The sequence below is a fragment of the Vespula pensylvanica genome, chromosome 9 (genome assembly GCF_014466175.1).
Source record: "Vespula pensylvanica isolate Volc-1 chromosome 9, ASM1446617v1, whole genome shotgun sequence".
NCBI lineage: Eukaryota > Metazoa > Arthropoda > Insecta > Hymenoptera > Vespidae > Vespula > Vespula pensylvanica.
The window spans coordinates 5,801,727-5,829,226 of record NC_057693.1 but is presented as its reverse complement, the minus strand read 5'-3'; the positions used below and the strand labels follow the sequence as shown (position 1 = coordinate 5,829,226).

Here is a 27,500-nt window from a genome sequence, read left to right as displayed (position 1 = left end):
AGAGTTTCCATCGATAACACTCAAGGTGGATTACAGTTGAACCAGTACAGATTGTTGGACAATATCGGACAGGTGAGATGATCCATGATTTTAATCTTCTTTGAACGACTTAGGTTTAGTATAATTGTTGTTGCCTTTGCAAAGATTTTCCTTCTCTCTCTTTTTTTTTTTTCAAATTCTCTTTCTCTCTCTCTCTCTCTCTCTCTCTTTTTTGTTTTCTTTTACTTCTTCCTTTTTTTTTCTTTCTGTTTTTTTTTTTTTTTTTTTTTTTGCTCTTCTTTATCGAGAATGATTAGACAAGTATGTTCTTAGAACGATCGATACTCTAGCGCCCGCAAAGGAAAAAAGAAAGAGAAAAAAAAAAGAAGACACGGAACAAAAACAAAGAGGGAAGCGCGTTTAACAGAAGCTCCAATCCAATTCATTCTCCTTCCCGCTGTTACGAAGATTTGTAGAGATCGCACAGTTGGGGGCTCCTTTTTATGAAATGAGAGTCTCGGTAACTTTGATGTCTGCTTTTTCAACCCTTCTTCCTTTTCACGTAAACTTAAACACATAGATGGGAATAAAAATAGAGGAGTATTTTTAATAAAGTGTGCTTGTGTCCGAAAGAAAATCATAAAAAACGTAACGTTCCGATATCCTTTTCATTTTTAACCAAGATAACGTATTATCGTATGGCGATAAAGTTAACAACGAAATAAATAAATAAAACGATCGACGCATTTTATATCATATAAAATAAAATTTCGAAAATAGAAAAATATTTCAAAAAGTAGAAACTTTTCTCGGTTAGAAGCGTTTTTTATCGGAAATTAACGGACGACTTTTCAAAGGCGATTCAATGAAATTATAGTCGAGTAGTATCGATAAGATCTACTTCAAGATGACCTTCAACCTGCTCCTCGATCGTCGTACGAACGACGATCTTGATAATCTTAAAAGGGCCGAAACTTGGAGAAGGAAACTGTTTCTTTGTACTTACTTAACTTACTTGCTTATATGTTTGCGTGCATGCGCTCGTGTATGTATGCGTGGGTGTACGTGTGTGTGTGTGTGTGTGGGCGTGTACGAAAAAAAGAAAGAAAAAATAAGAGCGAGAGTAATACCGAGAGTGAAAGGGAGATGGTCGATAAGACACGTTTCTTTCGTTCAAACCTTCGCTCGCCTCGAGGGAACACTTAAGAACACCTTTTTCGTATATCTATCTCTGGAAGCTTTCCGTGCAGATCGGCGTAGCCATCTTATAGCAAAGTATAAAATCATGAACGGCTCTCTTTCGAGTCTCTTCCTGTTCTACGCCTACACCTTCCGGGTTTTTCTATTATGAAATCTTCAATTAACCATTCATTTTGATCTAATCCATCGATTACTATCTCAGTCTCAAAATTATATAGTATTATATTATTTGAAAACAATTTATCTCGAAAGTTGGAATAGAACGAACGAATGAATGAATTAATGAATGAATGTAGTAGATAGAATTAACGAATGAATGAATGAATGAATGAATGAATGAATGAATGAATGAATGAATGAATGAATGAAGTAAGAAAGTATTTAGACGAATTTAAAAATCGACTATTCTCTTCAGTCTCGAGAGCTTCCTTTTTTTTTTTTCTTTTTTTCGAATCACAAGCCTGGAAACTTTTTAACAATTTGAAATTGGCTTAAAAAGTTTCGAAAAGGATGGTCCATTTTTAAAATCACCTAGCAAATTTTGGCAACCGCTCGATTTCTTCTTCTGATTCTCTAACACCCTCAGCAGTCCTTCGTCATTCTATATACATTTCATAGATTATTGAAATAAAAAGGGGTAGAAAGTTAGATAGAGTCTTTCGTATTTTCCATGTCGATGTCGTGGCATCGATAGTTCGTGTTGTTATCGAAAATCGATTAGGATAATCCGTTTGATACGTTGCAAAAACGATTAATAATGAAATAGAAGGAGAGTGCATAAGAGAAATTTGATAAGCTAGCTAGCTGTTCTCGACTTGAACTGTCTAATCGATATTTAATGACACGATCACGTAGATCGGACGATATAGTCTATATATATATATATATATATATATATATATATATATATATATATATATTATATAACAGATATATAGAGGAAAGAAATTAATAGTGAATTTTTATAGAAAAGTAATATTAACTATTTATCAAGTAATATAAATCTATTTATCAAGATACGTAAATGAGAGTAAATACAAAGATACATAATACGAGTAAATAAATAAATAAATAAATAAACAGCAGCGATTCGTATAGGTTCTTTCTTTTTTTTTTTAATTTTTTTTTTTTTTTTTTTTTTTTAGAAATTCGTCGGGCGTGAAGAAAATTAATAGAATTTAAAAGTGCGAAAGAGAGCGATATCGGTGAGCATTTAGCCCGAGGCGCCTCAGGAAGAATCTCCGTCGGCATAATTAAAGTCAAAGTCAAATTGGCCGCGTCGGTAGTTCGAGATCGAGCTCGTTACCGTCGTCGCTACCGTAGCGACGGCAAATTAATTACGAGAACGTCGTGTCGATTGAACGACGAAATAATAAAAGCTAATTGGGACGTTAGTTTTAAATTGCTTTCGATTTACGTATTTCCTAATCTTTGGAATTCTAATCTTTTGATATCGCACTTTATGAAAATAAATTGTTTATCCTTTTTTTATTAAGTTATTTATTTATTTGTTTGTTTGTTTGTTTCTTTACTTAAATCAGTTAGAAATAATATTTCGTTCGTATTATTCGTCCTTTATATGAAGGAACAATCATTTTTAAAATAACGATTTCGAATTAACGAATACGAATAATTTTACGGTTGAGCTCCCCTTTTATACGTGCCACATTGTATAAAAAAGTTTGATCCCTTCCTCTCCCTTCCAGCCCATCCTTTTTCGAGTCGATCTAACCTCGCCTTCCTTCTCTTCGTTTTACTTCATCGAAACGTAATTTCTTTCTTATCTCCTACTGCTAAGTGATGTTATTAATTCTATATGTATAACAAACTAAGTTTTAATCTCAAACTTTTTACGTTCTAATTATAATAGTTGACTTTGAATTTTATTAGGTACTTATGCTGGAGTGAAACGATTATATACATATATATATATATATATATATATATATACCCGTGCAAAAATATATATATACATACTTACATACACATATATATATACATATACGTATATAATACATACATACATACATATACATATAATATATATAATACATATATACATACCTACATACATACCTACGTACATATACATGTATATATATATATAATATGTATGTATACACATAAATATAGGCGTGTAGATATTTCAGAAGGAAGTATAATTAATCTCGTAATAAAGTTTTCTCGTTATTCGCACGATAGGGCTCGTACGGTATCGTAAAGTTAGCTTACAACGAAGAAGACGATACCCATTATGCAATGAAGATATTAAGCAAGAGGAAACTGATGAAGAAGGCTGGTATTTTCGGTAGAATGGCACCCGGTAGAAAGGGTACTGCGGATCCTTTGGCAAAGGTATACAGAGAGATAGCTCTATTGAAGAAACTGGATCATCCGAACGTCGTCAAGTTGGTCGAAGTACTCGACGACCCGGACGAGGATAATCTTTACTTGGTATTCGAGTTAGTACAGAAGGGAGAAGTTTTGCAGATCCCAACCGACAAGCCACTCGATGAAGATACAGCCAGAAAGAATTTTCGGGACGTCGTTATGGGTATCGAATATCGTGAGTCCCTTTTTCATTTTCTTTTCTTTCTTTTCTTTTCTTTTCTCTTTTTTTTCTTTTTCCTTTTCTTTTCGCATAGGCTTGATCCTATCAATCGTGTTCCACTGTAATCGAACGTCCGAACATACGTTCTGTCGAGCGGCAAAAGTTGATTAAAAAAAAAAAAAAAAAAGAAAGAAAGAAAAAAACTCAATCATTTCTTTCGCGAGACAATTTTTCTAATTGGCTCTTAATTAACTTCATAATTTTCGAGAGATTCTATTCGAAGAAAAATCTCTAATCGATTAAATAAAACAAAACCAAAAAAAAAAAAAAAAATTCGATTATATCGTCGAGAGTAATTTCGAGAGACGTTCTTCCATGATTGAAATGAGAGTATTTCGAAAAGAATCGTATCTACTTGTTCGATGTTCTTACTTTAAAGGAAATGAAAAGTTGATTCTTTTTCTCCTAATCTTTTTTTTTTCACAGTACATTATCAACGAATAGTACATCGCGATATTAAACCGAGCAACCTTCTGGTGGATAGCGATGGCCGCATAAAGATCGCGGACTTGGGTGTTAGCGCGGAATTAAGGGCATCCGGAGAATTGTTATCGGGACCAGCCGGTACACCAGCTTTTGCAGCACCGGAAACAACCATGCCAGACGCTCATTATTCCGGAACGGTAAAGTATTTACTTATTTCATTATTTCTTTATATATTTTATTGTATTTACGAGAAAACGCGTGATGAAAATGAGCGACGAAAATGAGCGACGAAAAATAAGAAAAGAAAAAGCAACAATCTCTATTCTTTTTTATTCGTTTTATATACACACACACACACACACACACACACACACACACACACATATATATATATATATATACAAACGACGTTCTTTCAAAACATTCGATATATTTTATTTCGTTCGAATTTCTATTTTTTATTCGACGTTAGTTACGTTTAAAGGTGTACATAAAACGAAAAGATATTCTTATTTGTTTCTTTTTTACTTTTATATATATATATATATATATATATATATAATTTTTTTTTCTTTATTTCGCGACTTATCGAAATTAGTTATCGAAAGTTTCGTAATAAGCGCGAACGTATTTTAAGGGATTTCGGTGATTTGAAAAATTGTTGATGGGGAAGAAAAAAAAAAAAAGATTTCTTTTATTCTTTCTTCCTTTCTTTTTTATTTTTTAATATATTTCCTTTTAATTTTTTTTTCTCCTTCAGCAACGAAATTAGATATCGAAGGTTTTGCAAGGAGGATATATTTTCGAGGATTTCGGTGATTTGAAAAATTGTTGACGAGGAAGAAAAAAGAAAGAAATCTTTTTTCTCGCTCATCAACAATTTTTCAAAGCAAAAAGAGATTTCTTTCTTTCTCTTTTTCTTTTTTTTTTTCTCGTTTCGACGAACGATAGAACAGAAACGTTTCGCCGTGCGAGAATTCATCGTGAAAGTTTTCTGCTCAACGGGTCACGTACCAAGCAATAGCAAGTTCATCGATTGAACAGAGACAAAAGAAAGATCTACGAAGAGATCGAACTTTTTTTTATTCGACGAATGGACAGTTTTGTTCGGTTAGGATAAAAATGTTCGTGTGTAGCTCGATCTTGATCTTTATCATGGAACGAATATAGAACGATATAACGACAGATTGTAATAATAAATGAATTTAATGAAGTATTTATTCGCGAATTGATTTTCTTTCATCGTAAAATTAAATAGATGGATAGAGACAGAAAAACAGAAAGAGAGGATGAGAGAGAAAGCAAATAGAACGTAGGTTAATCCTACTCGTATTATCTCGAGTGTTGATCTCCTTGATATATTCATTATCGATGTTATTCAGGAAAAGGACTTATCGATTTCCATTGGCCGATATTAAGATCGTGATACCAGGCTTAATTACAGAATGTAAATAACCCTTGGCCGAGGCTTCGTAATCGTATTCTCGAACGTACGGATGTAACGTAGTTTGCTTAATCGAGATTACTCGATCGGTATCGAATCGGGATAAGGTCATTTTCGAAGGACGACGTTTTAATGTTGTTTATAACGACGAAATTGAAATTAAACGATTAATCGATGAAAAGTTTCTTACCATTTTCTCTCTCTCTCTCTCTCTCTCTCTCTCTCTCTCTCTCTCTCTCTCTTTATTTATCTCCTTTTATAATTGCTTACTTAGATACAATTAATAAATTGATTCAATTTTTCTTTTTATGAGTATTCCTCGGTATCGCGCGTTCCTATTTGAAGATAATTGGCGAAAGACAATTAACGAGATCGCGAACGCAGAGAAGAAAGACAATTAGAGGCTTAATTACTTTGAGATGCGATAAGAATAGTACTCGACGGGAGGGATATCCATTCGGAAGAGATTTTGTATTTAGAAGCCAAGCGGCGTATCGTTCCTCGTAATTTCATCGAAATAATTATCTACTGTTGTTCCCACGAATTCCAACTTGTCGTACTCGCGGAATCATCGGATGGTTTACGAGAATGCCAACTGGAGAATACAACGTATCGTGTTACGCGCGTTAGAATCTAATGAAAAGGCATGCTGATAAATTGTGTGAGGATAATGCGTCTCTCGTCTGAAGTAATAACAAAAACAAGGAGGGGAGAGAAATACGGAGATGGAATAATTTCTGAATTATTTGCAGATAAATTTGTTAGGCCTTACTTGCGATATATGTAACGTGGAAATGAAGATTAGGGAATGTATTTTTTTTTTTTTATTTATTTATTTTTGTTTTTTTTTTGTTTTTTTGCGAAATATCGCTGTTATCTCTCCGATTTCTTTCTCTTTTTTTTTTTCTTTATTTATTTATTCTTTCTTTCTTTGATTCTTTTTTTTTTTAACGACGAAAGTAGTTAGTTCCAGTTCGTTAAGTCGTTCCGTTCATTCGATATGCTTCGATAGAGATAGCTCGGGGCATTAGAAAATGATCTATCCACATTCTTGAAGCGTCGCCTTAAGCCGTTCGACACCGTATAATTTTCTCGGACGATAGGACGAGACGATCCATCAAAATGTTAACCGCATGTTCGAAGATAACCGGTAGCAGTGAATGACCGCAGTTTCCATTTTTTTTTTTTTTTTTTTTTTTTTATTTCTTTTTTTTCCTGATAATCCTTGACTTGATAATTAAACCGCCGTCGTTGAAACGTTATAAATCTTTAAACTTTCTATGGTTTAGATAGTGGTATATACGCGTTATGTACCTGAATAATTATTTATTTATTCATTTATTTATTCATTTATTTATTTATTTATTTATTTATTTATTTATTTGCAGTCGTGCGACGTTTGGTCAATGGGAGTGACGCTTTATTCCTTGGTTACTGGAAGAGTACCATGGGATGGTGCGGGAAGTATAATTGGCGTTCAAGCAGCCATACGTTCGGAACCATTGAAATTTCCAGAGTGTCCGAAACTCTCGAAGGATCTACAGGATCTCATCGTAAAGATGTTGACGAAGGAGCCGGCCGAGAGAATATCATTGCGAAGATTGAAGGAACACGATTGGTTGACCAACACTGGGAAGGATCCATTGCCGAGTGAAGCGGACAATTGTCGACTTCCGGTGACTGTTACCGACGAGGAAGTAGAAAGGGTCGTGACCAAAGTGCCCAAACTGGACACGTTGATTCTCGTTAAGAAAATGCTCAAGCAGCATAGTTTTCAAGTAAGACAGTGTTACGCTTGAAAGAAAAAAAAAAAGAAAAAATAATTATATATATATAATATATAAATAATATATATATAATATTATTTAATATAATAATATTATACATTATTTAATAAATAATATTATATACATAAATAATACACACACACACACACGCACACACACGATTCATAAATTGCATTATTTCCAATCTATTATTATTTTATCGTCAATTTTATTTCATCGCTCTTATTATAACTCGTACTCGAATAGTATAGCTAATATATTTCTCATAACCAGCTTTAAACAATAAAACACACACACACACACACACACGTACACGCGCGCACATATATAATTTACATATCTTTTGAAGCATCGCAACGACCTCGAATTAAAATACAAAACTCGGTTCGTCGTCGATTATTCCCCATTCGCGTATTCTCACCCGCGAAGACGCGTCTCACTTATCTTATTTCAAAGAAACTTCTCTTTGCTTTATTTTACTCCTATCCCCCGTTGATATAACCATTCGTATAATTTCTCATTTTCTCTTATAGTCGAGTTTCATCCGTTCTTCCATCGTCTCCCTCGTTGCACTACTTTCCCGCAAACACACCCTTTTTCCCCCCTTCTCTCGATTTCTACTCGTATCTACTCTAGCTTTGAAATTCGATTGCACGTTCAGGGATGCGGTATATCGTAACCGCAATATGTGCGGATATGTAATCCGGTTTCTCTATCGTACGATCGGCCATCGTGCTATACGTTTATTAGAATGGATATGATAAGACAATAAGGTACCATAGCCATTTTGGTTTATCGAGGTCGTTCGAAAAATCCTGTATAAATAAATCATCCATCTTACCTTTCATTCTTTCACATTTTACAAGTCTATGAATTTTTTATTATATCTTTAAACAAACATATACGAACACATGCATGAGACACGTATACATAAATAAAAGTGGAGGACATTGAATCATCGTTTTTCAAGAACCGAAGAAGGAAGGATGTCGTGTTCCTTCCTTCCTACATTCGTTAACAATCTCGATGAACGAACTTTCTTTATGTATGTGTTCTCTTATTTTTTTTTCTCTTTTTTCTTTTTCTTTTTTTTTTTTTTTTTTTTTGAAGAAAGAACTTGTCAACTCCTTGCTTGGTTAACATAAAAAGTCGTTTCTTTTGACCTTTCTTCTTGGCCTTTTTTCCTGATCCTTTACGGATAGAGAAGAATTGCATTGAATTTCGATTATGTAAACTATCTTGATCTCCTCGTTCTTGCTTAAAGACATTCTCTCTTTCTCTCTTTATCGTTCGTTTTCCCTCTTATTTCTCTCTCGGGAATTACAGAGTTTATCAGTTATTTTCTCAAGTGGAATGGATCATCTCGATACGGTTTATTTTTTAATCGTCAAGAGTGTTAATGACTTCTTCATTAGCATTTTTAATTATCGTTTCGTAATTATCGTGCCTGGAGATAGGCAATGCTACAAACACTGTCGATAATAATTGCTTGCGAGCGCCATCTATCAGTAAGAAACTTTTTTGTGCCCCTACGATAGGCAATGATACGAAGGGAATGGTACGCGAGTACGTTTGCCACGTTATCGACCGTGTATGAAGTGTTGACTAACTCCAGGCGCAAGTAACAAGAAACATTATTGAAATAAATCAAATCGATTCAAGCATCATTTTCTTCGACAAAATATCAATCCATTTCGTTGTACAGACATTTTCCTGTTACTCTTTGAGATTACGATTCGTAAAATGAACTAAATCGCAAACAGCAATTATTCATTCTTAGCTCTCTCCGATCTTTCTGATTAAACAAAGCGAGAACGCTGACGTATCCGACTTTGCATGGATGTCAAGACTATGCAAAATTCTCGTATAAAGTATTCGTCGTGAGTACATACGACACCTGTGAAAGAAAGAAAGAGTGTGTGTGTGTGTGTGTATGTGAGAGAGAAATAGAGCAGTAACAGAGATATAAGAACAGAAGAGAGGGAGAGGGAGAGAGAGAGAGAGAGAACGCATATGAGGAAGGATTTAAAGGGGTCGGATTTGTTCGTAGCTAACGTGCGAGGAAAAGAGATAGAACAGTTGATATATGTAGCCGAACAAATGCGTCCTCGTTTTACGTAAGTTCTTAAAAAAGTTGAAAGCTGAAGTACGAGAAGGAAATAAAGGAGAAAAGAGAGAGAGAGAGAAAAAGAAAGAGAGAAAGAAAAAAACAATTTATAAGAAAACAAAGCGAAAAGAAATAATAATTTCTTCTTTTCCTTTCATTTTTTTGTTTTTTTTGTTTTTTTTTTTGTTTTTTTCAGAATCCTTTTCTACCGAAGAAAATTGGTAGAACTCTAGGCAACGACGGAGACCCAGTAACGGAGTCTTCTCTACCGTTAGGAAGGACTACGGAATCTTTGGTTCAACGTTCTACCACAACAAGGAACATCAAAACTGAGAGATTTCAGAGATCAGGTAGAAGCAATTCGGCTCCGGATTCGTACGATTGGCAGGCGAATAACAGGTAAAGATCTTGAATAATTTTTCCGTGTTTACATTTTGTTCTTTTCTTTTCTTTGCGATCTAACGATGCATCGTTGAGTTAAACGAAGAGAAAACCAAATAGAAAGAAAAAAGAAAAGAAATTAATTCTAGAGAGAGAGAGAGAGAGAGAGAGAAAAAAAAAAGATGTAAAAAAGACTCGAGCGATCGTGTATTCGAAGATTTTTAAAAAGTTCGATTTTATGCATCGTTTATTTAAAGGCTGCGTTGAGTGAAAAAAAAAAAAAGAGAGAGAGAGAAAAAGAAGAAGGAATGAAAAAAATTGTCGATACAAATGAAATTAATTAATTAATATCGATGTAAAGAAAACGGAGAAAAAAAATGTAAGGTCGAGGAAGCTCGCGTATCCGAGTTCGTCGACGACAGCATTCAACGTTATCAATCAATATGTGATAATTATCCTTCAGGCAAATATCAATGGAGAGTCCTCTGCCCCCAGTGACGGAAGCGTCGAATCAAGAAGCGGAAATCGAGAGGCGGTGATACGTTCGTCAGTAATGCGCTCGATAATTAATTAAAAGCAGCTGTGACGAGATCGACGACGAATATTCGTCTCGATCGAACCAACGAAAATCATTCTTCCACGAAAGTCTTAATCGATCTTTATCGCTCGTTCCCTTTTTTCTTTCTTATTTTAAATGAACATGAGATAAAAAAGGGAAATAATAATAATAATAATAATAATAATAATAATAATAATAATAATAATAATATAAATTTAAAAAAACAAGAAAGAAAGAAAGAAATATGGTCAAGAACGAACGAATTTATTCGTGCATTACTTGGTCCGATAAACGAATAAGAAAAATAAATAAAAAATAACTAAGACGGATAGATCTCGATGATCTCGATTTGATCGATCGATGAATCAACGATCCAACGGGTTCTTCCGTATGCTTTCGTTCTTTCTTATATCATAATGCACAATTTACGTAAGCGCACGAACGATAGCGTTTCTATGAGTCTGCACGAAGGATCCTCTCAATCGTTGTTCTCCTTAATGAATGAATGAATGAATTAATTAAATAATTAATTAATTATAGAATTAATTATTTGATTAATTATCGGGATGGACCACGGGTTTTGCGATATTATAATATTTAGAATCTAGAGAATAACTATCGCAAATGAAGTTGGTAAATTTGTGCCAATGTGGTAGGATGCGAGAAATTCAGATATTAGATGATCGTAAACGAGGCAACGAATTTTTTCGACGTAATCTCCGCCAGCTTTATAATCTACGTTCGTGTTACTTTAATTTAAATTAACGAGAGGTCTCTCTTTGATTTCGTAATTACCATAACTTTTGCATCAATAGAATATATAGATATTATAGATCAGTGCCAAAAGAAGAAACAAATTAGACACAAATCATCCTTGAAAATCCTTGAGAAATCAACGAATTTCCTTATCTTAAACTAGATTGGACGATTTAGATTTTGCACGCTTTAAGAATGTTTGGCACTGATATTATCGCTTCTTATTCTCTTTCTTTCTATTTTTTTTTTTTTCAAGTCTTATTTTGCTTTTTATATTTTTTTATTTCCACTTTTATTTATTTATTTTTTTTCGGTATATTAAAAGGTCCTCGTAATTAAATAGAAATCGTAAGACGTATGTATTTCTATTTGATCGGGAGATATTTGTTTAAAAAACTTTTTACGCGATCCTTTTATTTATTTTTTCTCTTTCTAAAAAGTTCTTCGATCAATTTTTTTATTGTTATTATTATTATTATTATTATTATTATTATTATTATTATTATTATTATTATTCCGCAATTGTTCTGCATGTTAAGAACATTAGAATTTTAATACGTGTGGGTGTTCGTACGTTTTTAAAAGAAAACGTGACTCCTCGAAAAAGAGGAAAAGAGAGTCCACCCTATACATATATACAACGACGTCCTATTTATCGTTAATAGATTTATTATATTTCTTAGAAGAGAAGACAAAATCTACGGAGGAAAAGGGAGAAAGATGAAAACTTGATCGCACTTTATTCTTCGGAGAGAAAAAAAAAAGGAAATATATATATTTATATATATTCATATATATATATTTCGATCTCCGATCTTTCACGATTAGAATGTATTAGAAGCATAGGTGTAATTTTGATATGAAAAAAAAAAAAAAAAAAAAAAAAAGAAAAAGAAAAAAAAAAGGGTGGGAAGACGATTAACCCGTTTCAACAACAAACGATCTAAGTGTGTTTCAACATTCCGAATTAGATAATGACATTTTTAATGGACCATAGCTTTAAACGAAATCTGATAGATTATTATCGTTAATTATAAGGAAACGCTAATAGGGAGAAGATAGATTTAATACTTAGCCATCTTTCTTCACTTTATAAGATCGAATATTATTCAACAAAGTAGAAAGAAGAAATTATATTATCGAATTTGCATGAAATGAGGCTCTTGCGTCGTGGATTTATAAAAAAAGATGACGTCGAAGGAAAAAAAGAAGGGGTTGGAAGAAAGAAAGAAGGAAGGAAAAGGAAAGAAAAGAGAAAAAATTAAAGAAATTATTTTACAAACTTTCTTCGATCGATACGAGAAACAAGAAAACTTTTTTTTTTTTAATACGGTATGGTGGAATCTGTTTTTTTTTCTCCCTCCCTCTCTCTCTCTCTCTCTCTCTCTCTCTCTCTCTCGCTCTTTCTCTTTCTATCTTTTTCTTTTTTTATCTAAAAAACAAAAAAGTAAAAATAAAAAAAAAAAGGAATAAAAGAAAGACAAAATATCGCTATCATATTTAAAACGAAACGTTGGCAGACGGGCACAGACGTATGCTTAAAAAAAAAAATAATAATAATAATAAAATAAAAAATACAAAAAAAAAGAAAGAAAGAAAGAAAAAAGGAAGGAAGGAAGGAAGAAAATAAAACGATATATAATAAAAGAGAATAAAATAAAACAAAACGCAACGATAGTGATGGATCAATAAATAAAAGCTTTCACACGCTGTATACAACAATGGTGCAAAGCACACGACCAAGAAAAGGCAACCATAGAAATATGATCTGTATATATATATATATATATATATATATATATATATTGAGCAATGAGGGGAAAGAGTATAAAAAGAATATAGAAGAACTGAGAAAAAGAAAAAAGAAAAGATGGCATATAAAGGATAGACAAATCGGAGGAAGGTTCATATAAATTGAAAAACAAGAAAAGAAGAGAGGGGGAGAGGGTGATGGATGATGAATGGTGGATGGTGGGTGGTAGGTGGTGGGTTGTGGGTGGTTAAAAAGAAAGACTCGTGATTTAGTCGGACCTTATTAAGACCACGGGGGACCATAAATATACGTGTGAATCTTATTAGCGATAGTTTTCGGGAGCTCGCGGAAAGCGATTTCAAGTCATATCCTATTTAAAATCGATATTTACGAAATAATTTTTAATAATCCCAGTTATATATATATACACACACGAACGTGCGATCTATGTAAAAAAATTTTGTTTATATTTTATTGTACGTGTGATGTCCGATAGAAAGAGAGAGAGAGAGAGGGGCGGGGGGAGGGAGGGAGGGGGGGAGTTAGGAAAGAAAGAATTTTTTCAAAATTTCTATAAAATTACAATTATATTACTAAAGTCTTCTCTAAGGACTCGTAAAGTTTTCAAGTGATTTTAATAAATCGTTTAAACTCTTTCGAAACTTCACAGATCGATATTTGTTTTCAAATCATACAAAACTACAGGAGGCTAAAAGATCTTTGAAAAAAGAGTAATTACTTTTGAAAATTTATCCAGAAAACTTTTGTCTCATTTTTTATAATAAAATTTACGATTAGATGATCCGAAATCAAAGAAATATTATTAAAGAAATTGATTAAAGAAAAAAAAAAAAAAAAAAAAAGAAAGGAGGTCGATTATAATTGTGATTCTCTCTTTCTAGGAGATTACTTTTTTCGTTTTTATTTTTTTATTCTTTTATCTTCTTTCTTTTTTTAATCATAGCACACGCGCACATACACACACATACATAGGTCGCACACGATCGGATTGATTCGCGAACGCTCCAAACAGTAATGTTGTAACAGAATGAAAATAATATTTTCTAATGCTTTTGAAGCTGTATTTTTTTCTTTCATCTTTTTGCCCTTTTTCTTCTTACGTACTTATAAACAATTTTCGAGTGATTAAAGAATTTAATGAGCGAGCGTTGGTGAACACTCCGTGCAACGTTCTTACGGGTATTATTCAATCGATGATATTTAAGAGAAAGGAGGAACAGAAAATATTCTATACATAAAAAAAATATTCTATACATTGCATAAACACGTAAACAAAGTACACTTAAACACTCTATACCGGTAATATATAAGTACATTTATTCGTAGATGTCTCTTTAACGCCTTTCAACGTCTTATTCTTATCAAATGCACAAACATATTTTGTACGTTCTATCTAGATACGCACTATCTTTCTAAAATCTTATTATATTCATATATATATATATATATATATATATATATATATATATATATATATATATATGTATGTATGTATGTATGTATTTATGTATATACATATGAGTTATATATATGTACGTGTGAAATACGAAGTTGAATTATATTTCCATGTTATTTATCATCGAGCGATTAGACGAATGTAACAAGTTTGTTAGATGGTTATTACAATTAATTTATATACAATTATAATTATATAGAAATTAATTATTAATTTATATATAATTAATTTCATTTTTTCTTTTCTCATTTTGTTTCTTTTTTTTCTTTTTCTCTTTATATTTGCTCTCTCTTTTTTTCTCTCTCTCTCTTTTTTTCTAATAATTGATTTAATCGTATAATTTTTTTTTTATTGTGTTCTCGTCTACTGCCAATATATGTACGATCGACTTGGATAGAAAAGACAAAAAAAAAAAAATTAATATTTATACTTTGGAAAGTTCAATGAGTTTATTATATTCTTCTATTTGCTCGAATCAATTCAATGTTTTTCTTCGAATCGAAATTTGTAATTTACATAATTCGACCATTGTACCGTACTGTTATCTTAAAAATATGAAGAAACGAAGGAAGAAACAACTGTCAGGTGTGTATTATTATATTTCATTTATTTCTTTTCTCTCTTCCTTTTCCCAATCCAATAAAATTATAAATCATTTTGATCAGGGCCGATGTAACAGTATATCGTGAAACCTGAACCTGCTGGATGTGAGATCTAATCGTTCCAGTTAAAAAAAAAAAAAAAAAAAAAAAAAAAAGAAAGAAAGGAAGAAAAAAAAGGTAAGTGTACGTTTGATTTCTTATTTTTAAAAATTAATTTAGATATTTCCAGAGAATTTTAAATATCAACAAAGTACATAGAAATTTTATAGACTATATTAAAAAAGTAAAAACTAGCTTGACTTGATTCGACACGATCGATGATCGATGGATTCGATGATCAGACTCGTGATTTTCTCGATCCTCGAATTTTCATCGTTAGATTTGGTTTGTACCATTTCTCGATCATTTTCATAGCTATGTCGATGGAGTCACCTAAAAAGGAAGAAGGAAGGGAAAGAGAGAAAGAGAGAGAGAGAGAGAAAAAAAAAATAGAACGAGAAGATAAAAAGCGAAAAAAAAAATTTAGAGGAAAAAAAAAAAAGAAACGATTACCTTTCGGTTCGGTTGAATAAATCTTTTTCGATCGAGTAAATGGTTCCTCGACGTCAACGAAGATTTTCTCGTTGATCTCGGTCACGTTAAGCTTTATTTTTTTAGCGAGAGTATCGTCGAGTGCTTTAAGAAAAATCATCCATCTTGGTTTGAAGTAATCGATAACGACTCCGGACCATTGTTTGTTAGCATAGTCCCTTATTTCACCGTTCGGTCCCCAAAGAGTGATCTGATTTCTCGCGTTATACTCGTAAGACTCGAGTTCCTTTTCATTTCCATCTTCTGCCATAGCTTTTGCAGCTTTCAACCACGTACCTAACAAAAAGTCTTTACTCGATGCCAGGATGATCTCGAGATCGTCGAATAAATCGAACATCAAAGCGGAATGTGATCTGTTGATCAATCGTCAAGTGTAATCAATCGTTGCAAATCGAAATGGATGAAAAAAGAAATGAATGAACGAATAAATAAAAAAGAAAGATATATTATATATATTATATATAATAAAATTATATATATTAATATAATAATATATAATATATATAATTAATATAATATAATATATATATATTAAAAATATATATAAAATATATACTTATATATATATATATGTATATTTATATATGTAATTGACAAAGTTGTAAATGAAACGTCAATTATCATTACCGAAGTGCAGTCAGATTCTTCTTATTAAACGAATCAATGATGTTAGCGTAAACTCGATCGGCTATTAATTGAAGTGCTTGTCTCGTTAAATCGACTACGTCGTGTTTGTACAAAGTACTGTTTCCTCTTCCGTATCGTGCCATCATTAATGTATTCCAACTGTTTAAAAATTTATCCGGCTCGTACCAAGTCTAAAGAATAACAATATTTTTCTTTTTTAATGCTATTAAGATTACCGAACGAATTTCAATTTGTTTTATTCGTTAAATCTTTTCTTTTCTTTTTTCTTTTCTTTTCTATTTTCTTACCCAAGGATAAAGTTTTAAACTCGGTCGCGTACTAACGACGTACTTTCCGCGAATCTTTTCTAATCCGACAAAATTATAAATTGTTTTTCCTAGATTTTTCCAAGCTCTCGTGGCATACTCGTTTTGTGCACCGTATCTACGTGTAGCATAATTTCCAAACCTGAAAATAACGATAATTTTGACTTATCATTAATTAATGCTTTACGTACGTCGTCATGAATCGAATCGAAAATAACTCGTACGATAATAATCAGTGTGAATATAAATATTTGAAAAATTTCAATTACGATCGCGTATAGATAGCAAATCATTTACCATGAATCAAGGTCAACTGGCTCGCGACGATAAGACATCTCGTTCATCAATTCGTAAATGACGTAATTTTGATTAATACCTTCCGGAGTGAGGCCTGTTCCTATCATCGTGCTACCAGCCATATCTCTTCCTTCGAACACTCGCTTAATATAAATAAAAAGTAACGTTTTCTTTGTAGAGTGTAATTATGTAAATAGCATTTTCTTTTTTCTCGGTTTTTTTTTTTTTTTTTAATTTTTTTTTTCTTCTTTTTACACGTATTATTTCATATGATCAGTACGTACTTTATTGATGATCTCTACCGAACCAAACATTCCCAAAGTGCCACCAAAATTATGTAACATACACCATATGAAAGGTTGACCATAATAAGACTTCAATCTCGCGTATTGTGGAAATTGTTCGGACTGCAGATCCAATACTATCATTTTTCCCTAATAGAAAAAGAATGAAAGAAATGAAAAAAAAAAAATATATATATATATATGAAAAAAAATATATATACGTATAGAAAATATTAGAAACAGAAATAATATTATTTTCGTAGTATAAATAATTTATGTACTTAACTTTATCGAAAGATTCTAACCCGTATAAAAAATATTATAATATTATTCTTGTTTTGTTTTTCTTTTTTTTTTTTTTTACTTACGATAGGTACCGAAGTTAAAAAAGTTTTCACTCTAGGCTCGGTCCAGAATATGAAATCATGAACGAACAGCCATCCTTGCATCAACCTTTAAAAAAAAGAAAAAAAAAAAATTCTTCAAAACTTAAAACTTTATTCTACTTTGATTCTCTGTGATTCTTATTAATAAACAAAACGTTAGATTTTATTATTCTTACCATATCGCTTGAGGATCGACGCTACTCATGACCGTGAAAATTGACCTCGAAACGTTTTCCAAATAACTTAGCTCGCTGTTACCAGGTTCGTTTTCGTTAAAAGTATCGCAATTGTAGATATGATCCGTTCCAAATTCCTCGATGTACTACGGAATTCGAAAAAAATATTAAAATGAAAAAAAAAAAAAAATCATAAATTTTGTTTTTCTTTCATTCTTTTTCTTGAGACAACATACCGCTCGTAAAAACATTTCACCGACTGTTTGGAATAATTCATCCGTAGGATCCAACAAGTAAGGACTAAAATAGTCATAATGAACACCATCGTTTGAGATTTTCTATAGAAAAATTTTAGTAATACTTTTATTCATTCATTTTTGTTTATTACCAGCAATATCTGTCTTCGAATTTATTCCAACTATCGATTTTTGTCATTTTTGCATTGGGAAATAATCTGGCGAAGGCTCTTGGCACGTGACCAGCAAAAGCAGGTAATACAGGGATAATACCGAGTTCTCTCATCCTTTGAAGTATACGATGCTGTAGACGAATACTTTGATAATGCCAATGAGTAGTCAATGATCCAGCAAATCCACGAATATTGCCCATCCTGGTCCTATAAACGATTTTCAATTCTATCATTTCGAAGATCTTACAAAAGAAATTGGATTCGATCGATCAAGAAAAAAAAAAAAAAAAAAGGAAAAAAGATATTCCGAAATAGATCTTACCAAGGTAGAAAAGCAGGTCCACCGAAATGTTCGTCTATTTCATCTATGGTTAGATTCAATTCGACATAGACTCTCTCCCATATAGCTTCTTGTCCATTAAAAGCGAGAGCAAGATTTATCCCATTAAGAGCCATCCAATCTAGATTCTTTTCCCATTGATCCCATTGCCACCAAACTGAACTATAGCCCAACGTACATACGTTCTGATAATACCTAAATCTTTAAAGGAAGAGAAACATAAATAAAAAGTATCTGTTGATTATTTGATTTTTTTTCAAATAGTTTTTCAAACGAAAAAAAAAAAAAAATGTAATGAATTATAAAAATGAAACCTGTCGTTCGACGTGATCGTAACACGGACATCTGGCAACGTATGAGGTAGCTCGATTTGATTTCCATCCCATGAAATATGAACGTTGCAATAATTTTTCAAATAATAATGCAAACCCCATGTAACAGCCACCCCGCAAGTACCACGAATCTCGATCTCTCCAAGATCATTCTTCTTAATCTTGAAGGATAAAATAATAATCAATTTTTTCTTCACGTTCGTTCATTCGATATTCTAATTGTTTTCTAATAGGCAATCGACCTGGAAAGTATCCTTTTCCGAAGGACCGAGATTAGGATCGACGATGACATTGAACAAACGAGCTACGTCATTCCCTAATAATCTTTTAATCAAATCTTTCGCTGCTTTCTCTTGAACCTCCGTTGGAGTACTCGTTCTCAAGTGTCCCAAAGTATTCTGAAATCCTATTTACTACGTCTGATAAAATTGATCGAGAAAAAAAAAAAAAAGGAAAAGAAATTGACTATAGAAGATTAAGCTCGCAATATCGAACTTTTTCGTAAACCAACAATCTCGAAGAAAAGTAATTATCAAAACGATTATACGGATTGCCTCAAAGTACAAAGTGTTTAACAGAATCATTATCAATGTCTGCTGATTATTTTTATGTCTCGTTGTATATTTATATATATTTTTTTCTCTTTTCGAAAAACGTCGTGACAGAGGTCAAGCTTTGTTTTTGTATTGAAAAAAATTAAAAAAAAATAGTATCGTTATAAGGAGAATTAAAAGAATCTTGAAATTGGTTATATTTATGAGGAAAACTTATCGAAGAGAATTTATTTTTTATCGAGTCATTTTCGAAAAAAGAAAATCACTGCTGAACACTTTTCGTTGCTGTACTCTGTCTGTATAAATATATTATATATTTTTTATGCATATATATATATATATACACACATATATATATATATATATATATAATATTCTTACTCACCGTCTTTTCTTCGATGTTGACTCGCAAAAATTCCTGAAAACAACGCGCAGAAACAGATCCACGGAATTATTGCGGTCATCTCGAACGATAACCGGCGACTCTCGATGGCAGACTGACGATGAAAAAAAGATCAAGAGGAAGAGAGAGGGAAAGTATAAAGGAAATAAGAGAGTGAGAACAGAGACAGAGTTCACATCTATAAGTTATACGTGTATAGCATCCCTACTCTAAAATACATATACATATGCATATATACGTATATGTACAATTCTTATCTATTGAAACGAGACTCTAAATGGTTGAAACGATGCAGTTATATTCGTGACTCGGTGATAACGATCTCTTTCTCCTTCTCTTTTTATCTTTTACTCATTGTTCTTTTTCTCTCTTTCGTTCATTCACATCAATCAAGAAGAAAAGAAACGGAGATACGTAATGCGAACCAACAATGCGTCTGCTCGTGTTTATTCTAACGAACGGAACGACAATTTTTGTTTTTATTATAGAGATAATTTGATTTAGTTATAGATAATTGCATTGGAAGACATTGAAATAGCATTCAATTTGAAATTGTGTGATTTTTTAAATTTCTATTCTCATTCTCTTACGTATACGTTGAAAGTGATTTTTTGTTTTCTTTTTTTTTTTCTTTTTTACAATAAGGCGTTTATTCTTTTTTTTTCTCTTTTTACTGAATGCATAATCAAATAAATATGTTTTTTTTTTTGATACATTATACATTGCGACTATGTATAACATACCTATGTATAATATATATTATAAAAAAAGATATATATATATATGTATATGCGTGTGTATATATACATGTAAGAGAGAACAATCACTAGAAATTGATTTTAAGTGCGCTTCAACGAGTTTATATTTTCGTTCTAACGATAACGAGCATTTTTATTAATCGATTATTGTCACACTATCATCGATTCGATTCTTTTTCTCTCGAAGAAATCGAGAGATTGACGTTTTCTAATTTGATTATAAGAAGATATCATATCGTTGCTCTTTCTATTTTTATTTTACTCTTTTCTTCTTTCTTTCTTTCTTCGTTTGATTTTAATTATTTAAGCAATTCAATTCTTTCTATTTTTAAACGCGACAACAAGGTTACAGACCAAACGTTCCTATTAATGATCCTATTAAAAACAATTACTATTTTTTCGAGACTCTTTAGGCTTTTAGTTGTATAATTTAAAAGAAAGAAAATATTAGTCTAAAATGTCTTGAAAAAATGTAAGTTGTTTTTACGAAATCACATTGAGAAACACTTTGGACTAACCGTTCAATCTTTACAAACATTTCACAAATTTTCTATTCGACAAAGCGCAACCCACACTGCGGACTATAATTGTATTAACAACAAAGGCACGCTTTCATAGCTGCGATCGTGGAGCTTAACACGTTTTAGATTTTAGATGTATCCTCGTTAGAAATTTTCGAATTTTCATTATCGGCTGGTACATGAACGAACACGTCATCTCCGAGTTTAACACGACCAGTGACGTACGATCCACAATATATACCCATTATCGGAGCTGATCCATCGACGGAAATTTTATCTGGATCCGTTTGTTCTCGGAAACTAAAATAATAAAAGAGAATCATTAATAAAAATATTTTGTTGTTGATCGATTCGATAAAGAGAGAGTTTCGATCGATCAACATACGATTTTAAAGTCTTCAATGGCTCCTCCTTCGTAGTTTCACCGGTTTGTGGATCAATTTTGATCATTTTACATCTGGAATAATCAATAATTAAAATTAATGAAAATAATGACGTGAAAAAAAAGATACAATTATCAATTTGATTTGTTTGATTATTACACGCTAGGTATACTTACCTCGGACAAGGTTTAACGTTTCTAATAATAGCTCGATCGCCTATCTTTATCCATTCCCAGTTATCTTCAACAAATGGTTTCTCACCGGAAACAACAATATTAGGACGGAACTGTAAAGTCGGTACGGGGGTTTCCAATCGTTCGTTCAGTTTATCGAGCGACTGAGATGTCATTAACATGTAACTCGTAATATCCGAGAATAAGCCCTGTTAGACGCAAAGACATAATTATTTTTATGATTAACGTACGAAAAAAAAAAATATATATATATATATATCAACGTTATGCCAATTTGATTAATCGCTTAACATACCGTGTCTTCGTCTCGGAGAGTATTATAAACTTTGCAGAAACGTTCCCAAGGTCCATTAGTAAGTTGTCTTCTATCAGTCAAAGAGTAGCCCAAACGTAAGCCCGAATTCGTGCCGGTTAAAAATCTATAATAAAAAAAAAAAAAAAAAAAAAGATTTCGAAAAAAATGGTGATAAAAAGATCATTGAATCATTTATGTGTTTCGTTTCTTTCTATATTCTTTTTCTTTTTTTTTTTAATAAATAAAATAGGTCAATCAACCTCGATCAATGAACTTTCTATATAAGATTTTCTAGTATGCGTTACCTAGATAACCATTCAGCAGGTTCAGGACCACAATCGATACACTTTACCGGCTCCCCCCACCACATCGTACATTCAATGGCTGCAGAACTCTTTTCGGATTTCTCTGGTACTCTAAAGACGACACTCGGCATTCCTACGGCTTCTAATTTTACCTTGTACTCATCTACGGCGGACAGACTGACTAGAATCATCGTTGGATACTGTCTACCCGTTTGAAACTTATAAGTTTCGTCGTTGTAAACCAAAAACATTCTGTCGAAAATTATAACACGTTTATTTCTCGCTTAACAGTCGGGAATATATTTATATAGTCGAGCGATATATTACATTTGTTCTTGGCACGTTCATCTAACCAATACACGTAACGTGATTATTCGAATTTACGTCCTCATAAATTTCGAATTCGTCAAACTAGAATACGAATTAATCTATGTGGATATTTCATTCCCGTTCAATGAAACATTGAATTGGTCGATGAACAATGTCAACGTTTTTAATATATAATTAAATAAAATTATTATCGTTTACTGAAAATTTTACTACAGTGTAGTTATCGGTTTGATCGATGAACGACGTTGAAATTTTGATAATGCTATTATATCTCATATTTAAATGAAGAACAGTAATAGTAGTAGTAGCAGTAGTAATATTTTTTTCTTTTTCTTTTAAAAATTTCAACATTATTTCAGTCGATCAATTATTTGTATATATAATTAATATTATATAGTATAAAATATTATTAATTATATATACAAATAATTAATATTATTTATTATATATAAAAATATTCATATTATTTCTTAATACCTATCTCTAAGAGTAAATAATCCATTCTTCTCTACGGATATCCCAAATTCCGTAAATTTACATTCTGTCACTGTCTTCCCTCGTCCTGATTTCAAAGGATAGTAATAGAGTTCCTCGACCCGACCTACTTTAACCCACTTGAGTTTCGGAATATCGGACACTGTTTCTCCATTCTCCTCAATTTTTTTCTTCTCAGGTTCGATCTTTTTTTCGCAACCATTGCTCGTTTCATAAGACATTGTCTTGTTTTTCTTGATTTTCTTGGTTTTAGTATCCGATTTTTCAGACGAACTTTTCCTAACGTTCCAAAGTACGATCGCTAGGATCACCGCAATGCTGCAGGTTATCGCGATCCGTGAACTATATTCCTAATAATGAAAAAAAAATATTATATATATATATATATATTTACACATTTTTCTTTTCTTCTTAATTTTATTTTCCTTATGTCTTTTTGAAATAATTCGATGATTCGATGATAGATCATCGAGTGAATTATTTTCAATTAGATTTGGACTGTTGAACTTTCTTCTTTTGATTTATCTAACAAAGCCCTAATACGCACTATCTCTGTGTGAGAATGTAAATCGTCTATTTAAAAGATAAAGAAAACTCGTTTTATTTTTTTTTGTGATAACCGATATTAAACATTCTCTTTAAGAACGTATTTACTTACTTACGTACAACGCGTATGTAGATATATATACAGAAGAAGAATATTTATCAAGTTAATCTTCAAACGATTTTACGTAAACTTCAAATCACCTTTCGAGACGAATGATTCAGAGAAACAATGAGAAAGAGAGAGAGAGAGAGAGAGAGAGAGAGAGAGAGAGAGAGAGAGAGAGAGAGAGAGAAGAGAGAGATTCGTAAACACACGAATACAATCTATTCGAGTATAACATCGTTAAACACGAGACGCGTTAAACGGATAAAATTAAACGTATCTAACTAAAGCGACCTAAAAATCGAGCAATTGCAATCGATTTCTTTTTCCTTTACAAAGATTTCCTTCCCAAATTTTCCATTACAAAGATTAAACATTAAAAACTATCGTGAATGATATCTTATTTCAAAGAATATTTATTCGTCGACTCGATGACACACATTTCTTTTGAAACAATAATTGCTTTAAAAGATAAATTTCTTTTCTTTTTTTTTTTTTTTTTTCGTTTTACCCACGATCGACTTTCACGATAGCTTTAGCAACGATTAAGAAATAAATGTAAATTATGGTTGAAAGGAAGAAAAAAGATGGGACTCACCGATCCGTACATTTTATCAACGAAAAAAAGGGGATTATCTTTGAGGAAAGATAAAATGAAAAAAAAAAATAGAGAAAAATGTATATAAAGAAGAAAAAAAAAAAAGATCACTCGATCAGGCAAATTTTTTATTTATTCACCGCCATCTCTCATTCTCGTTAACACACACGCGCGTCGTACATATTACAACGTCGGTATTATGCAATATCGCGTTTATATATGTATGTAAACGTAAGTACTATCTCGAACACCCGGTTCTTTCCTCGTATCATGCGACAAATTTTATCGGATCCAGTAAGGCCACCGACAGAATACAGTATGACTACAGTAGGACTACTATTATTACTACTACTAATACTATTACTATTCTACTATCACTGGTACTGTAGTACGAACTCCTATCACGAAAAAGAACGAGGAGAAACGGAGAACAACGAAGGGGAGAAAAAACGATCTTGCGCTCTCGAAGCTTCGTCGTGCACTGAGGAGAAACTATGCGGTAGAGTTTTCGAGACGACTCTTTGGCAAATTTTTAACACTAATAATCTAAACTCTCGTTCTATTTTTATTCGTTATTTAAATTCTATCTGTTTCTTACGGGTCATCAATAATTGTCCTTCATTTACATACATGTGAACTAATAATTGTTATTATAACCGCGAATTTTTTTTTTTTTCTTTAAGAATTATATACGATGGAGTGTAATGAAAAGAGAAAAAAAAAAAGAGTAAAATTGATAAGAACTTTGTTATCTTGTTCGTAATTGTAAAAGCATGGTAAGCATCGAGTGTTCTTAACTTATCTCTTTCTCTCTCTCTCTCTCTCTCTCTCTCTCTCTCTCTCTCTCTCTCTCTCTCTCTGTCTGGATCATAACAGAGATCTAACTTGCCGACTGATTTCAATTTAAGATTTTTTTTTTTTTATAGTTTCTTTTTTTTGTTTTTAGAAATTTGTTGTTGCTATCATTTAACAGATTATTCGATAAACGAGTTTAATAGATTATAATGATTATATATCTCGACTGATATAGATAGTATTATCGATAAAACGAATGTATTAGATTGCACCATTACGTCATTTCAGATAAAAAATAATATTTTATATAATATAATGCATACGTGTAAAGTATATATTCAGAAGCGTACATCGTTTCGTTTATAGTTCTTTCAAGTTTGTAAATATTCTTTCTTGTTCTCTCTTTTTATCCATTTTTACTTTATTGTAACGATACGTATAATATCTTAGAGTCAACTATAACATCGTTTTAATAGTAAAGGAACATTGCGAGATATTTATTTATAAAATCGTTAGATCCTAATACAAAATCTGTCGTTTATATATCTATGTATTTGGAAGACGTGTAACTATATATTTATATATTCTTTACTACGTGTTATTAAAAATTAATCGAAATAAAAAAGAATATTGCCTACTCAACAATTTACATTGTTAAAAATACATGATATAAGATAAAGAGAAATACTTGACAGAAAAGAAGAGAAAAGAAAAAAAAAACAACGGTGCAAAAATAATAATTGATCATCATCATCATCATCATCATTATTATTATTATTATTATTATTATTATTATTATTATTACATATTGTCCCCGTTGAAATTAATTGTGCTTAAACGATATAATTATTTTATTAACATTAAGAAATGAAATACATATTTGAGATCCATCCGTATCGAGTCTCGAAGAAGAAAAAAGAAGAAAAGGAGAAGAAAAAAATAAAAAAGAACATACAAAAAAAAAAAAAAACAAACAAACAAACAGAGAGAAAAAACAAAGAAAATAGTAGAACGCATTGCTCTATTAGGAGATATAATACCGCTTATGTATCTTTCTATTTCTATTTTAAGCCACATCATCAAGGATGGACAGCAATTGGCCGAAATTTGGTAGATAATATTCGGGACATGTATCTTCATTTTTTTGTGATTCCTCGAAACTATCACAGCCGGTGCTGACGAAGAATTTTTGAAAGCCGCACAAGGCACCAAATTTCATATCATAATTTACTCTGAAATAGATAACACAAAAAAGAACAAATAGAAGAAATAAACACATGAGACAGATAAAAAAAAAAGAAGTAAAGGAAAATAAACTTACGTATCGCCGATGAATAAACATCGTTTTGGATTGATAACGTTGCAAAATTCGAAAATATAATTTCTTAATGTGTCGCTAGGTTTTCCACAGGAAATTGGCGTTCTACCGCTACCTTCGGTGATTATGTCGATCAATGGACCTGGTCCTACGAAATCACAATTGATAACTATAACATCACGATTAACATATTTCTTCAAAAGTTCAAAGAGAAAGATCAATTATTATTTTTATTACTACTATTATTATTATTATTATTATTATTATTATTATTATTATTATTATTATTATTATTATTATTATTATTATTATTATTATTAGCATATCCTCATATGAAAATGAATGACAATGATATTGTACCTAATATCAGGCTACCATTGCTGCAAGATACCCATTTGTCAAGAGCACCAGTAACATACAATACGTCTTTACGTTTTAAACAAGAAATGGCGAAGGTCAATTTGGCCCAATTACAATTGACATCGAAATCAGTGATCACAGCTTTCACTGATTGTCGATCTTGGACAGCATTGAGGGTTGCCGGGACGTTGTTTGGATAAACATTTGGTTCCTAATTAATTGAAATGATCGAAACATCGTTTAGTCGTAGCTTCAACGTCATTTTACTATATTTTTCTATTTTTCTTTTTTTAAATAATTAAAAACATACTTTCTCATCCAACAACTCGATACCGGCTTCCATCAGAACCTTTCGAAAGGGTTCCATAGCGATGGTAAAGGCTTGACCTTGAAAATTAATTTTCTTCAAGTACCACGCTATAACTTTCGACGGAATAATTACTTGCTCCTGAAAATAAAAAGATCGATGTTAATTCTTGAAAGTAATACTTTTGTTGCATTTTGTATAGATAATTTCAAAATATTTTCATCCGTTTGATAGTTTTATTTATCAAAATTTCGAAATAACGAATTCGTATAATTAAATTAACAAAGTTACAAGTTACTGATAATTTTATCTCTTTTAACCTATTAAGACAAGTCGTTTCTCTCTCTCTCTCTCTCTCTCTCTCTCTCTCTCTCTCTCTCTCTCT

At 31.7% G+C, this 27,500-nt stretch overlaps 4 protein-coding genes across 9 annotated transcripts in view; 1 reads left to right on the top strand and 3 right to left on the bottom strand.

Annotated features, from left to right (window-relative positions):
• The window catches only part of LOC122632027 (probable serine/threonine-protein kinase dyrk2), a 52,986-nt gene extending 40,523 nt beyond the window's left edge, over positions 1–12,463 (top strand). For all 4 annotated transcript variants that reach the window (XM_043818409.1, XM_043818412.1, XM_043818410.1 and 1 more), the window contains exons 5-10: positions 1–72; positions 3,382–3,745; positions 4,217–4,413; positions 7,049–7,438; positions 9,751–9,953; positions 10,399–12,463. The exon at positions 1–72 is cut by the window's left edge and continues 1,115 nt beyond it. In XM_043818409.1, coding sequence (XP_043674344.1) covers positions 1–72; positions 3,382–3,745; positions 4,217–4,413; positions 7,049–7,438; positions 9,751–9,953; positions 10,399–10,474 — 1,302 coding nt within the window. In that variant the 3' untranslated portion in view covers positions 10,475–12,463. The remainder of the gene's footprint in view (positions 73–3,381; positions 3,746–4,216; positions 4,414–7,048; positions 7,439–9,750; positions 9,954–10,398) is intronic.
• A 2,831-nt stretch (positions 12,464–15,294) lies between these two features.
• LOC122632028 (alpha-N-acetylglucosaminidase) lies at positions 15,295–20,008 on the bottom strand. Its single transcript, XM_043818413.1, has 14 exons — positions 19,790–20,008; positions 19,093–19,256; positions 18,833–19,011; positions 18,501–18,719; positions 18,158–18,385; positions 18,006–18,069; positions 17,770–17,915; positions 17,576–17,660; positions 17,208–17,357; positions 16,924–17,066; positions 16,609–16,768; positions 16,301–16,491; positions 15,635–16,026; positions 15,295–15,514 (listed from the first exon to the last, which is right to left on the bottom strand). Exons 1-14 carry the CDS (start codon positions 19,866–19,868, stop codon positions 15,420–15,422), a joined length of 2,295 nt encoding a protein of 764 aa, XP_043674348.1. The 5' UTR covers positions 19,869–20,008; the 3' UTR covers positions 15,295–15,419.
• A 210-nt stretch (positions 20,009–20,218) lies between these two features.
• Positions 20,219–25,004, bottom strand: LOC122632031 (mitochondrial amidoxime reducing component 2-like). Of its 3 annotated transcripts, none has more exons than XM_043818418.1 (7): positions 24,336–25,004; positions 23,071–23,438; positions 22,264–22,515; positions 21,959–22,082; positions 21,646–21,851; positions 21,472–21,543; positions 20,219–21,386 (listed from the first exon to the last, which is right to left on the bottom strand). In XM_043818418.1, exons 1-7 carry the CDS (start codon positions 24,345–24,347, stop codon positions 21,209–21,211), a joined length of 1,212 nt encoding a protein of 403 aa, XP_043674353.1. In that variant the 5' UTR covers positions 24,348–25,004; the 3' UTR covers positions 20,219–21,208. The 3 variants fall into 3 exon arrangements, with proteins under 3 accessions (XP_043674353.1, XP_043674354.1, XP_043674355.1); XM_043818419.1 differs by lacking the exon at positions 24,336–25,004 and adding an exon at positions 23,747–24,229; XM_043818420.1 differs by lacking the exon at positions 24,336–25,004 and adding an exon at positions 23,751–24,229.
• Positions 25,005–25,900: 896 nt separating this feature from the next.
• Positions 25,901–27,500, bottom strand: part of LOC122632033 (chronophin-like) — a 3,290-nt gene continuing 1,690 nt past the window's right edge. The window contains exons 3-6 of the mRNA XM_043818422.1: positions 27,119–27,256; positions 26,809–27,019; positions 26,452–26,596; positions 25,901–26,362 (exon numbers count right to left, since the gene is read on the bottom strand). Of these exons, the coding sequence (XP_043674357.1) occupies positions 26,197–26,362; positions 26,452–26,596; positions 26,809–27,019; positions 27,119–27,256 (660 nt within the window). The 3' untranslated portion in view covers positions 25,901–26,196. The remainder of the gene's footprint in view (positions 26,363–26,451; positions 26,597–26,808; positions 27,020–27,118; positions 27,257–27,500) is intronic.

Coding starts and splice junctions, on each gene's coding strand:
- LOC122632028 (XM_043818413.1), bottom strand. CDS start 19,868: ATGACCGCAATAATTCCGTGGATCTGTTTCTGCGCGTTGTTTTCAGGA. Junction 16,769..16,923: donor CCAGTTGACCTTGATTCATG/GTAAATGATTTG, acceptor CGTTATTTTCAG/GTTTGGAAATTATGCTACAC. Junction 15,515..15,634: donor TTATTCAACCGAACCGAAAG/GTAATCGTTTCT, acceptor CTTCCTTTTTAG/GTGACTCCATCGACATAGCT.
- LOC122632031 (XM_043818418.1), bottom strand. Junction 22,083..22,263: donor CCTGCTGAATGGTTATCTAG/GTAACGCATACT, acceptor TTTTTATTATAG/ATTTTTAACCGGCACGAATT. Junction 21,544..21,645: donor AACGTTAAACCTTGTCCGAG/GTAAGTATACCT, acceptor TGATTATTCCAG/ATGTAAAATGATCAAAATTG.